Raw genomic sequence first — 16,532 nt, 5'->3', positions numbered from 1 at the left:
TATAAGGTCAAAAGACAAAAGTACTAAAATTACCTTTTTCCATGATAAGAAGGCAATTAATACACACACACACACACAAAAAGAGGTTAGATATAAGATCAAAAACATAAAATGAGGGAGGAGGGGAGTAAAAGAGTAAAGCTTTTAGAAAGAGGTCAAACTAAAGAGACCATCAACTTAATATAGATTGCTATATATGTAGGTGGTTATATATGAACCTCATGGTAATTACAAACCAGAAACCTATAATAAATACACAAAAAATTAAGAGAAAGGAACCCAAACATAAGACTAAAGTCATCAAACCACAAGGGAAGAGACCAAGAGAAGAAGAAAGGAACAGAGAAGAACTACCAAAACAGCCAGAAAAAAAAAGCAATAAAATGGCTATAAGTACATACTTATTAATAGTTACTTTAAATGTCAATGGACTAAATGTTCCAATCAAATGGAATAGGTGGCTGATTGGACAAAAAAACAAGACCCATATATATGCTGCATACAATAGACACACTTCAGCCCTAAAGACACACACAAACTGAAAGTGAAGGGATGGAAAAAGATACTCCATGTGAATGGCAATGATAAGAAAGCTGGGGTAACAATACTCATATCAGACAAAATAGACTTTAAAACAAAAACTGTAACAGGAGACAAAGAAGGGCACTACATAATGATCAAGGGAACAATCCAAGAAGAGGATATAACACTTGTAAACTTACATATATGCACCCAACATAGGAGCCCATAAACTTATAAAGCAATTATTAACATATATAAAAGGAGAAATAGTAACAAAATAATAGTAGGGGATTTTACACTTCACTTACACCAACGGACAGATCATCCAAACAGAAGATCAATAAGGAAATATTGACCTTAAGTGACACACTATACCAGATGGACTTAGTAGATATATACAGAACATTCCACCCAAAAAACAAAACATACACATTCTTTTCAAATGTACATGGAACATTCTCCAGGATTGATCACTTATTAGGTCACAAAACAAGTCTCCATAAATTAGATTGCCATAATACCAAGCATCTTTTCTGACAACAATGGTATGAAACTAGAAATCACCTAGAGGAAGAAAATCAGAAAACCCACAAATATGTGGAGATCAAACAAAATGCTACTGAACAACGATTGGGTCAATGAAGAAATCAAAGGAGAAATCAAAAATTACCTGGATACAAATGAAAATGAAAATACAACATGCCAAAATTTATGGGATACAGCAAAAGTGGTTCTGTGTTATATAGCAACACAGGCCTACCTCAACAAACAAGAAAAATCCCAAATAAACAATCTAACAGTGCACCTAAAGGAAGTGGAAAAAGAACAAAGCAAGCCCAAAATCATTTGAAGGAAGGAAATAATAAAAATCAGAGCAGAAATAAATGAAATAGAGAGTAAAAATAGAAAAAATCAATGAAAGTAACAGCTGGTTCTTTGAAAACATAAACAAAATTGACAAACCTTTAGCTAGACTCACCAAGAAAAAAAGAGAGAAGGCTCAAATAAATAAAATCAGAAATTAAAGAGGAGAAATTACAATGGACACCTCAGAAATATAAAAAATTATAAAAGAATACTATGAAAAGCTTTACGCCAACAAATTGGATAATCTAGAACAAATGGATAAACTCTTAGAATTATACAAACTTCCAACACTGAATCAAGAAGAAAGAGAGAATTTGAACAGACTGATCACCAGTAAGGAAATCAAAACAGTAATCACAAACCTCCCAAAAATAAAAGTCCCGGACCAGATGGCTTCCCTGGTGAATTCTACCAAACATTAAAGAAGACTTAATACTTATCCTTCTCAAAAGCTTCCAAAACATTGAAGAGGAGGAGAAGCTACCTAACTCATTCTACAAAGCCAACATTACCCTGATACGAAAACCAGACAAGGACAACACAAAAAAAGAAAATTTAGGCCAATATCACCGATGAATATTGATGCAAAAATCCTCAACAAAATACTAGCAAATCGAATACAACAATCCATTAAAAAGATCATACACCATGATCAAGTGGGATTTATTCCAGGGATGCAAGGATGGCTCAATGTCTGCAAACCAATCAATATTAACCAATATTAATTGATATCAACACCACATTAACAAAATGAACAATAAAAATCACATGATCATCTCATATAGACACAGAGAACACAGACAAGATACAGCATCCATTTATGATAAAAACCCTGAACAAAATGGGCATAGAAGGAAAGTACCTCAACATAATAAGGCCATATAGGACAAAAGCACAGTTAATATCATTCTAAATGGCAAAAAACTGAAAGCTATCCATCTAAGGACAGGAACCAGACAAGGATGCCCACTCTCACCACTTCTATTTAACATAGTATTAGAAATCCTAGCCAGAGTAATCAGGCAAGAAAAAGAAATAAAAGGTCCAAATTGGAAAGGAAGAAGTGAAACTGTCACTACTTGCAAATGACATGATTCTATATATAGAAAACCCTAAGGAACCCACCAAAAAACTTTTACAAATAATAAATGAATACGGTAAAGTCGCAGGATACAAAATCCACATACAAAAATCAGTCATGTTTCTATACATTAATAACGAAGTAGCAAAAAGATAAATTAATAATACAATCCCATTTACAATTGCAACAAAAACAATAAAATACCTAGGAATAAACTTAACCAAAGTGGTGAAAGATCTGTACACTGAAAACTATAAAGTATTGTCAAAAGTAATAGAAGAAGACACAAAGAAATGGAAAGATATTCTGTGCTCCTGGATTAGAATAATTAACATAGTTAAAATATCCATACTTCCTAAAGCAATCTACAGATTCAATGCAATCCCTATCAAAGTTCTAACAACATTTTTCACAGAAATAGAACAAAGAATCCTAAAATTTATATGGAACAACAAAAGACCCCAAATAACCAAAGGAATCGTGAGAAAAAAGAACAAAGCTGGCAGTATCACACTCCCTGATTTCAAAATATACTACAAAACTATAGTAACCAAAACAGCATGGTACTGGCACAAAAACAGACACACAGATAAATGGAACAGAATCAAGAGCCCAGAAAGAAACCCACACATCTATGGACAGCTAAGTTTTGACAAGGGAGCCAAGAACATACAATGGAGAAAAGAAAGTCTCTTCAACAAATGGTGTTGGGAAAACTGGACAGCCACATGCAAAAGAATGAAAATAGACCCTTACCTTACACAATACACAAAAATTAACTCCAAATGGATTAAAGACTTGAATGTAAGACCTGAAACCATGAAACTTCTAGAAGAAGACCTATGAAGTATGGTCTTTGACATCAGTGTCAGCAACATATTTTCAAGCACCATGTCTGACCAGGCAAGAGAAACAACAGAAAAAATAAACAAATGGGATTACATCACACTAAAAAGCTTCTGCACAGCAAAGGAAACCATCAACAAAATGAAAAGACAACCTAACAATTGGGAGAAGATATTTGCAAACCATATATCCAATAAGGAGTTAATCTCCAAAATAATATAAAGAACTCACACATCTCAACAACAAAAAAACTAACAACCCAATTAAAAAACGGGCCAAAGATCTGAACAAACATTTTCCAAAGAAGATATACAGATGGCCAACAGGCACATAAAAAGATGTTCAACATCACTAATTATCAGGGAAATGCAAATCAAAAGTACAATGAGATATCACTTCACGCCTGTCAGAATGGCTATAATTAACAAGACAAGAAACAACAAGTGTTGGAGAGGATGTGGAGAGAAGGGAACTCTCATACACTGCTGGTGGGAGTGCAAAATGGTGCAGCCACTTTGGAAAATAGTACGGAGATTCCTTAAAATTTAAGAATAGAACTATATGATTCAGCTATTCCACTGCTGAGTATTTATCCAAAGAACAAGGAAATATGAATGTGTAAAGATATATGCACCCCTGTATTCATTGCAGAGTTATTCACAATAGCCAAGACTTGGAAGCAACCTAAGTGCCCATCAAGGGACGAGTGGATGAAGATGTGGTATAGATACACAATATACACAATGGAATACTACTCAGCCATACGAAACGATGAAATCCAGCCATTTGTGACAACATGGATGGACCTTGAGGTTATTATACTAAGCGAAATAAGTCAGAGGGAGAAAGTCAAATACCGTATGATCTCACTCAGATGTAGAAGATAAAAATAGAGACAGAGATTGGATTGGTAGTTACCAGAGGTGAAGGAGGAAAGGAGGAGGGTGAAAGGGGTGATTAGGCACATGTGTATGGTGATGGATTGTAATTAGTCTTTGGGTGGTGAACATGATGTAATTTACACGGAAATAGAAATATAATGATATATACCTGAAATTTATATAATGTCATAAACCAATGTTACCTCAATAAATAAAAATTTTTTAAAAAATGAAAAAAATGAAGGAAATTCTGACACATCCTACATGGATGAACCTTGAAGACATTATGCTAGGTGCAATAAGTCAGTCATAAAAGCACAAATACTCTATTATTCCACTTATATGAGGTACAAAGAGTAGTCAAATTCAGAGACATAAAGTAGAACTGTGGTTGCCAGGGGCTGGTGGTAGGGGGGAATTAGTGTTTAGTGGGTAGTTTCAGTTATGTACGATGAAGAGTTCTGAAGAGGATTGTGGTGATGGTTGCACAACAATGTGAGTGTATGTAATGCCACTGAATTTGTACACATAAAAATGGTTAAGATAGGGGCCAGCCCGGTGGCATAGTGGTTAAGTTCATGTGCTCTGCTCTGGCAGCCTGGGGTTTGCGGGTTTGGATCCCGGGTACAGACCTACGCACTGCTCATCAAGCTATGCTGTGGTGGCATCCCATATATAAAGTCGAGGAAGGTTGGCACAGATGTTAGCTCAGCAACAATCTTTCTCAAGCAAAAAGAAGAGGATTGGCAACTGATGTTAGCTCAGGACCAATCTTTCTCACCAAAATTTTTTTTAAAAAATGGTTAAGATGGTAAATTTTATATGTATTTTACCACAATTTAAAAAAAAATTTTTTTTAAAAACTAATCTGTTAAAAAAGCTTTTTCACAATGGAAAAAAAAGACACTCTTTAGAGAATGAAAAGATAAGCCACAGATTGGGAAAAAATGTTACAAAGTATATACAGTCGTCCCTCGGTATCCATGGGGGTTTGGGTACAGGACCACCCTGCAGATACCAAAATCCGTGGATGCTCTAGTCCCTTAGTTGGCTCTCTGTATCCAACCAACCACGGATCACAAACATAATACACGCTGATCCAGAAGGTCAACTGTATGTGGTTAAGAATTTGTATTCAACATAAATATAGAATTCCCAATATTCAAGAATAATAAAACAAACAACCCAATACAAAATGTGCAAGAGATTTGAGCACTTTGCCAATGAAGATATATGGATGGCAAATAAGCACATGAAAACTGGCTCAAATCATTAGTCAGTAGGGAAATGCACATCAAAACCACAATGAGATACTACTACATCCTACTGGACTAGGTAACATCAAAAAACTGACAATGCCAAGTGCTGGAAGGGATGTGGAGCAACTGAAACTTTCACACACTGCCAAATGGTAGAGCTACTTTGAAGAAGAGTTTAGCAGTGTCTGAGAAGGTTAAACATATACTTACCAAATATCCCAGCAATCCAACTCTAGGTATTTACTCTAGAGAAATGAAAACACAGGAAATTGCATGCAAATATTTATAGCAGCTTTATTTGTAATCACCCCAAACTGGAAACAACTCAATGTCCCTTCAACTGGGGAATGGATAAACTACTAGTGGTACATCCATACAACAGAGTGGGACTCAGAAATAAGGAACTATTATTGATAGACCCAACAATGTGGAAAGAAGTGAAAAGAAGCCAGTCTCAAAAGGCTACATACTGTATAATTCCACTTATATGACATTCTCCAAAAGACAAAACTATAAATAGAACTAAGAACAAATCAGGGTTGCCAGGACTTAGAGGTAGGGAAGTTTTTACTACAGAGTAGCAGGAATGAATTTGGTGGTAGAGGGCGGGGGATAATGTACCTTGACTGTGTTGGTTACACAACTCTATGTATTTGTCAAAGCTTATAGAACTATACACCAGAGGGAATTTTATTCTACATAAGTTTTCAAAATAAAATATATATATAGGCATAAGTCCACATGCTGTATGATTCTTTTTAAGTGATATTCATACTAAAGCAAAAACTACAGGGACTGGGGCCGGCCCGGTGGCGCAAGTGGTTAAGCACACGCGCTCCGCTGCAGCGGCCCAGGGTTCGCTGGTTCGGATCCTGGGCGTGCACCGATGCACCGCTTGTTAAGACATGCTGTGGCAGCATCCCATATAATGTGGAGGAAGATGGGCACGGATGTTAGCCCAGGGCCAGTCTTCCTCAGCAAAAAACAGGAGGATTGGCATCGGTTGTTATCTCAGGGCTGGTCTTCCTCACCAAAAAAAAAAAAAAAAAAACACACTACAGGGACAGAAAACAGATCAATGGTTACCAGGATCTGAGGGTGGGGATAAGGGTTGACTATAAAGGGGCCCAGGAGCTTTGGGGGTGATGTAACTATTCCACATCTTGATGGTGATGGTGATTCATTACTGTATACATTGGTCCAAACTCACAGAACTTAAAAAGGATGAACTTCATTGTATGTAAATTATACCTTAATTTAAAAAAAAAAGGTAAGAGGGAAGACTCAACAAATAGCTTTTTTAAAAACGTGATATGCTGTAGAGAATCTGGAGTCCCAAACTCTTAACCTGACATGACTACTTTAGTTCTTCTGTTTGATCTGGGCCAAATTATGTTCCTATGCTGTTTCTTACTCATGTAGATACTACTTTATTTCTAGTACTTAGTTACCAGTATTTCTTAGGAGTACTAGAAAATATTTTAAATGTTAAATCATGAAATACCACATGGTTGTAAAATGGCCTTAGCTGTCCTGGTATCCAACTTTTCATTGTAAAACTATTATCTACCAAGAGAGTTTGATAAGATAGTGTGAAATAAGTTGGACCCCATCCAAGGGGACTCAGAGTGGAATTTTTTCAAGACTCTATTTTTTAAAACCGAAAAAAGAGAGAATGTATTTAAAGGGCTTAATAACACAAGCTGGTACACAGTAGGTAGCTAATCAATGTTAAGGAGGCAGTACAATGCAGAGGAAATGGCCTTCATAAGGTTTTTATCAGACCTGGGTTCCAATCCTGGGACCAACACTTATTATGCCATCTTACGTACATCGTGACAAATTTCTAAGCCTGTTTATCTTTCATATGAGGAGACTAATCCCTTACTGGCAGAGCTGTACTGAGGATTAAAGGAGATAACAGGTTTCCAGGGTTTGGTGCAGTTTGTGCCCAAGCAATACATATTTCCTTCCTTTGGCTGCCCTGGAATGCAGGAGTGGTCTGCACTTCTCTGCTGATCAGCCTGCAGCCAAGGGGGCTCGCCAGTCCACCACGTGGTTCCACTCCTAGGATTTGAATAAGTAAATTAGAGGGTGACAGCATGAGAGACAAGGCTAAGATGTGGCTGTGGGTCCAAAGATGGTGAGGAAGTTTGCGGTAGGGGGCAAACACTGAAGCAATCTAATGCCCACTGCTTTCAAATGTGTACAGTCTCGGGTAGATTGCTGGGAACTGAGGTCCTGCGCATAACCCAAACCACGCCTGGCAAAGTGAGAAGTTTGTGTTTCTGCTGCCATCATCTATCCCAGTCCCTTTCTGAGGGCCCCTGGCACTGCTTGGGCCCACTGCCCTTGTCTGATGGGGTAAGCTCCTCCAGAGGAGGTGGCTACTTATATTTAATAGGGTATAATGACTTCTAGATATCGGAAAAGGAGTTGGCTGGTGCACCCCGGATATAGCAGCTCTCTTGAGGATGCAGCCTGTGAATAAATGGTAACAGAACCTTTTTGAATCATGGAATTCAAATGCTGGTGCTGGCTGAGACATGGTCACACAAGGGCGAGGCCCAGAGTGCTTCAGTTCAAAGGGATTCCTCCAACTCACAGTCTACACAGAAATGCCCCGAGGTGGGGCTTGCCTCTAAGGCACCTAGCCAGCCTACCAACAGTTTCCTTGTTTTCCCTTCGTGCAAACAAGGTAGCGCTTACCACACTTTATCACCAGCCTGTAGACTTGGGTGGGAGGAAGGTGCATGGCCTGCAGCCCACTGCAGGAATGTCTTGCTGCTGAGATCTGTTGTAGACTGGTAAAGAAATCATCACCCTTCCAGGGCCCCCCAGGTCTACCAGCAGCCTAGCCTCTAGCTGCATGTTTAGCTGTCCAAGACGGTTTTGTGAGGGGTCAGTTCTCTAACCAGCCAAACCTATGGGGTGGGGGATAAATTGTTAGCCTCAGGGATCTGCTGATAATTTCTTTTATTTCTCTTGTATAACGAAGTAGGGGTTAAATAAAGGGTATTGGGTTTGCCAGTTCCAGTCACTTGGGACTTTTTTTTCCCCTGGAGAATGGAGGAAACAGTGGGGGGGGGGTGTTCTTTTAATATGTAGGTGCTTCAGGGAGAAGCAAACCATTTCATCTGTATTCCGCCGTCCCACTGAAACTGCTATTCCGCCGTCCCACTGAAACTGCCGCTTGGAGGTAGGGGGTGAGATCAGTCCATCAGTCACCAGCACTGTCATCAGCATTGCCAGAGAGGTCGAGGACAGACATCATTGTATCAGACAGCTTGCTGGCAAGTTTATCTGCAGATGGAGAAATACAGGCAGTCACTTGGTGGCTGGCTTGCTAAAAGGAGGCCTGAAGGAGCTGGCCTACATATACCTTGGTCTGCACCAAACTCCCCAACTGGTCACTTACCCCTCAACACTAAACAAAACAACTGGTGGGCTGCTGGCAGCCACTGCTCAATCTCACAGGCAGACCCACTGTATACCTGTGAACTGATCACCCCAACATAGCTTCTATCTCAGAATGTCAGATTCACTGGGATCCAAGTATTTTTATCCCTTCCTAATATCAAAACAGCAATTTTTTTTTACTGTGTTGAACTTAGCATTCTGCCATTACCCTCAAAGCTCTCACAGCAAAGGGGCAGCATGACTGTAGGGACTATGAGATAATGCTCACCTCCCATCCTCCAGGCACACCCTATTATTCCTCAGGATTCCCCTCAGATATCACCTCCTCCAGGAAGCCTTCTCTGATCACCCCTACTCCACCACCATCTCCAGGCTGGGTTAGGTTCCCTCACTATGCTTTCTGTGTCTTCAGTGATCACTTTGTGTTGCCAGTGTTTGTTTTCTTGTCTCCTCTCCACTCTCCAGTAAGACCAGGAGTTCAAGGGCAATTCATCTTTGGATTCCCAGGACTTAGGGTGGAATCAGGCCAACAGTGAATGGTTATGAACACAGCCTAGTTCAAAGAACCGGGCCAATGGGGTCAATGGATCCTACATTTGCATTTTGTCTCCATCAAATATTAGTTGTCTTACCTTGAGTGTATCACTTAATGTCTCTGGGCCTCAGTTTCCTCAGTTACCAAACAAGGACAAGACTTTCGCAATGAGTTAGTGAAGATTAGTATAGCATGAAGACCTAAATGGGCCAGCCACACAACGGATCACCATTAAAATGGAGGAAGTTCTTTAGCGAACTGACATGGAAATATCCCTAATATATATTGAGTGGAAAAATGATGTGGCAAAACTGTATGTTCAGTAGATTGGCGTTCACATAGAAAAAGAGACCAAAGAATATATAGATATTTGCCTGTGTACCTATCTCAGGAATGAGCTATAAGAAATTAACTGGTCGCCTCTTGGGGGAGGCATGGATGACTGGGGGATGGGTAGGAGAGAGACATTTTACTGTATATCCTTTTGTACCTTTTGGATTTTGAGTGTATTGCCTATTGATAACATAAACATTTATACATACCCAGTAAGCTTCCTAACACAAAGAAAGCAGCTGATAAATGAATGGTGGCTATTTGATACATAGACTAGGTCAGTGGTTCTCAAAGTGTGGTCCCCAGAAGAGCAACATCAGCATGAACTGGGAACCAGTTAGAAATACAAATTCTCAGGCCCCATAGCCAACCTACTCAATTAGAAACTCTGGGGGTGGGTCCCAGAAATCTGTGTTTTAACAACCCTCCAGGAAATTCTAATATAAGCTGAGGTTTGAGAACCACTGTGCCAGTAGGTGAGCCTCCTAACTCATCCCTGCCCTCTAACCCTGGCCTGGGGCTGGATACATGGAGATACTCATTCAGGAGCCCCTAAATCAAGGCCCCAGGTGGGCTCTTTTTGGAGCACAGGGGGGTGGTCAGGTGCCCCCACCTGTACGCTTCTGCATCTTTTTCTTATTCTTCAGGGCAGATGCCAGAGCCTGGCCCTGCTGCAGGGGGTCCGTCTCCATGATCCTCTGCAGCATCGGGCGGTGGTCCACTGGGCAGACATCCACCGTGCTATTGTTCCTGAGGCGGTGGTCCACGCTGCGCTTAGCCCACCCCATCTGATGACGGTTTAGATTGGTGCAGTACCCAGTGAGATCTCCAATCTGAGGAGAGAGAGGATAACGGTGAGGTCTGGGCCCCCAGAGTACCTCCAAAGACTTCTGCAAAGGAGGCAGGGACAGGCTTGGGTAAAAACAGGGAGCCTGGAGCCATGAAGAACTAAGCTCCAAGTCTGGCTCTGCCACAGACTAGGTGCTTAACTAAGCTCTCAGTCACAGTTTGCTCATCTGTGAAACGAGGGTGGACAATGGGTAGCTTGCACAGCTTTTATAAGAATAAAAAGAAAAAGCAGAGTTACTTGATCAATGACAATTGGTATTATAATGATTCTTTGCTCCAGTGACCCTTCAAGGTCTTACTCAATTTAACAAATATTTTCTGACAACTAGTTTGTATTCAGCTCTGTATGGGGAAATGCTGGAGAAATGACTCAGATGCAGTCCCATCTTTGGGAAGCAAGCAGGTTAAAAAGGATACAACCAACCATACCACAAGTCAGAGTGGGGTAAGTGCCCACCAGAGAGACCCAGTATAAGTGACAGGTTGAGGGGATGGTGGTGGTCAACATAGTTCTACTGACGGGAAGGTCATTCCTGACTGAACACTGGAAAAGCACAGAGCACACTTGGGCACCCAAAAGGGTGCCTGTTTGGCTGGAGTGGAAGGTAGATGTGGATAGTAAAAGCTAGTATTGACAGAAAGCTCACTATGTGCCAGGTACCACTCTAAGCACATACATATGTGTGGGTGTGTACATATATATGTATATGTATACATGTACACACACATATGTATTAACCCACTTAATCCTTGCTACAATGCTATGACAAACAAGTCACCTAAAGTCACACAGCTAGTAAGCAGTGGAATAAATCAGAACCCAAGCAGTCAAGCTTATATACGTATGACTACCTGCTACACTATAGTGGGGAAAAGGCAAGGCTACCACATTGTACAACTCTAGGGTTGCAGGAGGGCACCATTCACAATATAGCACACCAAAATGGTATCTCCCACAGCTGTACAATGGAGGGGCCCTTAGCAGGGCCCTGAACCTGAGTCTGGAACTTGTACTATAAGTGGAGAACTACTGCAGGTCCCTGAAGAAAAATGCTATGCCCTGGGGCTTATGGACTCAGTCAGAAATATTATCAGTGGATGGCCTTAAACACACAACTTTACACTGATTTTCCTGTAAGCACCAGGGGAACCTTTGAAACTATGTGAGGATGGGACTGGCGTGATTCCTGCCACTGCCTCAGTGCAGGTCTCATCGTCTCTTACAGAGTATATGCAACAGTTTCCTCCCTGGACTCCCTGCCTCCACTCTGGCCCCTTTCTTTCTAACCTGATTTTTACCCCAGCCACCAGTGATAGTTCTAATACACAAACCTGACCATGTCACTTCCCTGCTTAAGAAACCCTCCCAGATGTTATGTAGCCATCAAAAATAAAGGACGGCTCTTTAGCTAATCATATAGAACAATCTACAAGATGAATTCGTAAGTGAAATAAGCAAAGTGCAGAACAATATGAACAGCACGCTACTATTTGAATTAAAATAGATCTCTGTATCTGCTTGTATGTATATAGGTGTGTATATAAAGATGGAATAGCTCTGAAAGGACACTCAAGTCTTCTAATAGTGACAGCCTCCAAGGAGGGGACAGTGTGGTTGGGCGACAGAAGCAGGAGAGAGACTGACTTTCCACTGTACACCCTTGAGTACCTTTTAAATTTTATACATGTATTACCTAAGAAAAAAATAAACACAAAGAAAAAAATATTTTAAATAAACAAAATGGAAAAAAATGTAAAACCCTTTGACCCAGAAAAAAATAATCAACTTTCAGGGTTTTCCTATTACCCATGGTTTAAAGTCAAACTCAAGGCCTTCTGTGATCAGACTCAAGATTCATCTTTCCCTGTCTCCACTCCCACTCCAGCCACCCCACACCACTTGCAATTTCCCCAAAACACCATGTTCTCACCCTTTTGAGCCTTGCCATGAACACAGGCTGTGCCCTTCCCACAGGCTGCTGTCCCCCTTGCCTAGAGAATTCGTCAACCTTCAAGAGATGGCGCAAGCATCAAGACCTCTAGGAACACTTCCCTGACCCACAAGTAGTATAGGTTAGAGCCCTCAGATCCATGCTTTCCCAAACTCTGCCCCTACCCCTAGCCTATGTGTCTCCTATCACAGTGCAGATGTCTGTGTCTGAAACCCACTAAACTGTGACCTCCCAAAGGGCAGAGATGGGGGGACTGGCAGAAGAGGAGGCTGAAAAAGCCTGTAGCACGGCATGTCTAGTTGATCCTGTAGGTGCTGGGGAGCCATGAAAGGGGAGGCGACGTGGTCATACAGGGCCATGAGAAACCATGGGACATATGTCCAGGTAAGAGAGGATTGGAAGCTTAGACGAGGGTTATAGGAATGGTAGGGATAGAAAGAAGCCAACAGCTTCTCAAGAGATTTAGGAGGGAGAAGCCACGGGATTTGGTGACTGCGTATGGGATACTAGATACTACTTAGAGGGAAGAAAGAGTGAGATACTCAGGTTTGCAACCTGAACAACGGGGTGGCTAGACAGGGATACCTGTTCTCTGGGCTGGGAAAGCTGCTTGATTGAGACAGCATGCCTCCTCCTTGGACCTGTCACTGCTTGGCAAATGATGCACCCCACCAGGCACCCAGGGAGCCCATAGGGAGTGAGTGAACAACCTGTGTCTCCCCACCATTATAGGCTCTCTCGTGGGAGCCAGGCAGAAGGGATTGACCACTTCCCAGAGCCCTGGATAGAGGAGAGAGTTGCCATGAAGAAATAGGACAGGTACCTTATACACGGTAGTTTTATTTTCCATGGCATCTGCTATTTTCATCACCGGAGAATGGAGCCACTTGATCTCCATTTCGAGCGGGTCCATGTCACCCAACAGCTCATCAGATTCTCCACTGGCCAAGCCTTTAAGACAACCAACAACACTGTCAGGGCCCTGGCTTTTCCTTGCTGCCAGCCCCCTGGTCAGGCCTCAATGGAAAGGATATGTGGACGCTGCCCAGTGGAGCTGGGAGGGAAGGTTCTTTCATTCCTGCTGGGAAGCCACATGACAAAGGATTAAAGGCCTGGGTTTTGCAGTAGGGCATTCGCCTGCTGGGAGCTGGTCTTGAAGCCTCAGCTTTCTCATCTGGAAAATGAGAATGCCATAAGCCCTGTGACACAGGGCTGCTGTGAGTCACAGCAGAGGCTGCCTTAAATGCACTGGCCCAAGACACTGCTCTGTAAATGGCTGCCACTGGGATTCCCTCCCCAGGACCAGGCCTCTCTCTCCCTCCCTCTGGCCCCTTGCCTGCAGCTGGCCTCCACTGCAAACCACAAATGTGCCCATTGCCCTAGGCCCATACTACCCTCAAACCTGTTTCTAAACTTTGCCCCCATCCCCTTCCCTGGGCCTCTAATCCCTACTCACTCTTCAAGATCCAACACTAGGGCCAACTCCTCCAGGAAACTCTCACCACTAACCTCCCCCTCTTCTCAATTTCCCAGATGTCAATCTTTTGCCAAAGTGCCTTCTCAGTGATGAAGTCCCTCATGTCCTCACATGCAGCCAGGGTCAAGCACCATCGTAAGAATATGAGCTCTAATTCCTCAACTGCCCACATAAGAGAAGAGGAAAGTAAAGTTCAGAAAGGGGGCTGACTTGCCAGAAGCCTCATGGGGAATAAACTCTGAAGCGAGCAAGTCCTCTAGTCCTCATTTGTGATCTAAGCATACTAAAAGGCCCAGAGAAGGAAAACTATTGGCCCTCAAGAGAAACAGAGAAACTAGAAGCCAGTCCAGCCAGGGCTTTCTCCACTATTCCAGAGTGCCCACAGACAGGTCCAGAGAGCACCAGCACCCTTCCTGGGCAGGACAGAGAAGGAAGGAGGAGCCATAAGCCAGGACTGCAGAATGGTAGTATCTGAAGAGATACTCCTACAGGAGTTTCTGAAAGCCACATCTCTGGACCCCAGCAAATAATCATCTTAATCACAGCTAGTATTTACCAAGCATGTACTATATGCCAGACACTGTTCTAAGTGGTTTTACATATTAAATAAGTCTTCATGACTATCTTATTGGGTGGGTGCTCTTGTCTCTGTTTTACAGATGATGGAGACATGCAGAAATTAAGTAACTTATGCAGCATCACACAGCTAACAAGAAACAAAACTTGGATTTGAACCCAAGCAGTCCATTCTTTTAACCACTTAGCTAATCTGAGCTGGAAGAGTCTTTGACAAGAGCGCAGGAGAACTGGTTTGAATGCCACCTCTGCCTGCCACTGACTATGCGCCATTTAGCAAATATCACCTTTCTGTCACTCAGATGCCTCACCCACCAATGGGGGTGAGAATGAAAATCGAGGAGTGGACACACAATGGCTGAGGCGAAGCCTAGGGCAACATGAGACAAGGGGTTTTTGAGAGGAGTGTCTCAGTCCACTCCAGGTCCCAAGAGATGGGGAAAGGAACCTCACATTTCCTGAGCACCTCACTATGTACATGGTATTTTGCTGACTTTTTTCCTATCTACCAAGAGCCCACAACCACCCTCCATAGCCCAGATTAGAATTCTCCACCTTGCGGGAGAAGACATTAAGCTTAGAGCTGGTTAAACAATTTTGCCAAAGCCAGAGTAGGGTCAAGGCAGGGGGAGGTCAAACGTGAGATTTGGTGTCAGGTCTGTGTGGTTTCACCAGGACAAGACAAGGTGCTGGGCAGGCCAGTCCACTCGCCCCCACTTACATTCCATGGTGTCTTCGTTGGCCTGCTCGGTATCCTCAATGTCAAAGACCTCAGTCATCTCCTTAACAATCTCAGCACTGAGATGGGCAGGTAGAGTGTGGGTGGCAGGTGGGAGTGTATAGAAGCTGATCTTCCCACTGCATCGGGAGGTGGGAGGAAATTGGTGGTGATATCATTAAGAGAACAAATGCCCAAAGAGAGGATGAGTTCCCAAGTCAGAAATAGTGAGGGACAAGAAAACCCAGACAGTGGCTTCTGAACAAGAGGCTGAGTTGCTGGATGATCACTGGCCATAAATTCCCAAGCAGGGCATGACCTGGCACCTTGGTCTTCCCTGCCCTGGGACCCAGGAAGTCAGGCTGCCTCACGGCTGCAATGAACACAAATGAGACCCTTAATGGAGACTGACTCCCAGTGGGCCTCACCCTTACCTGTAGCCCCCTCCTTACCTCACCCAGTCAGCCAGGACAGCTTTGGCCGCCTGCTCCTGACTGTATATGCCTCCCTTCTTCTTCTTCCCCAAGCGGTGGGCCACCGCTGTCAGAAAGTGCTCAGTGGTCTGGAACCCAGAGACGCCGTAATAGTTGGAAATCTGGTGAAGGAAGGAAGAGAAATCATGAGGAAGAATGAAAGGCCCTTAGAGTAGGATAGGGTATGAGCAAGAGCCCTGCGTACCTCCTCCAGGTTGCAGCGCTGCAGGATGGTCTCCACCGGGGTCACGGGGTCCCCCAACTTCTGCACATGGATGCAGTTGCGCAGGATGGTGCCCACCTCTGAGTTGGGTCCTGGGACAATGCCTGGGGCATCCAGCAGCCTGATGAACTTGTCCAGGTAGACCTCCTGCATGAACCTGGAGTGGGAGAGAGGAGGTAAGAGAGGACGTTGATGAGTCCAGGTGTGTCTGGCATCCTCTAGGCCCCACTCACACACTTGGGAGAAGGGGTGAGGGGCAGATGGCATATAGATGAAGGCAGAAAGATGTGGGGCCGGGGGCTGTGGGGCCCTACAGACCTGGGACTGATTCTAGTCTAGCCTCTGCCATTGCAGACTGAGCCACAGGACCGTGGGCAAGCTTCTGACTCTCTGAGCCTCAGTTGCTTCATCTAGGAAGCAGAGTTGTGTATTCGTAGCCCAATCTTGCATGTCTGTTAGGAGGCTTCAAGGAGCTAAGGGCGGAAGCACCCAGCTAGGAGCCTGACCCACACCTAGAGTG

General features: G+C 43.0%; 1 protein-coding gene across 12 annotated transcripts in view; it reads right to left on the bottom strand.

Moving 5' to 3' along the window:
- Positions 1–8,415: 8,415 nt before the first annotated feature.
- The window catches only part of GNL3L (G protein nucleolar 3 like), a 34,715-nt gene continuing 26,598 nt past the window's right edge, over positions 8,416–16,532 (bottom strand). For all 12 annotated transcript variants that reach the window (XM_087426617.1, XM_087426616.1, XM_087426623.1 and 9 more), the window contains 6 exons: positions 15,995–16,169; positions 15,769–15,911; positions 15,320–15,456; positions 13,369–13,496; positions 10,358–10,577; positions 8,416–8,759 (listed from right to left, as the gene is read on the bottom strand). In XM_087426617.1, the coding sequence (XP_087282743.1) occupies positions 8,677–8,759; positions 10,358–10,577; positions 13,369–13,496; positions 15,320–15,456; positions 15,769–15,911; positions 15,995–16,169 (886 nt within the window). In that variant the 3' untranslated portion in view covers positions 8,416–8,676. The remainder of the gene's footprint in view (positions 8,760–10,357; positions 10,578–13,368; positions 13,497–15,319; positions 15,457–15,768; positions 15,912–15,994; positions 16,170–16,532) is intronic.

The sequence above is a fragment of the Ceratotherium simum genome, chromosome X (assembly GCF_057802395.1).
Source record: "Ceratotherium simum simum isolate JZ-2026a chromosome X, ASM5780239v1, whole genome shotgun sequence".
NCBI classification, from domain to species: Eukaryota; Metazoa; Chordata; class Mammalia; order Perissodactyla; family Rhinocerotidae; genus Ceratotherium; species Ceratotherium simum.
This window is presented reverse-complemented; position numbering and strand designations above follow the sequence as displayed.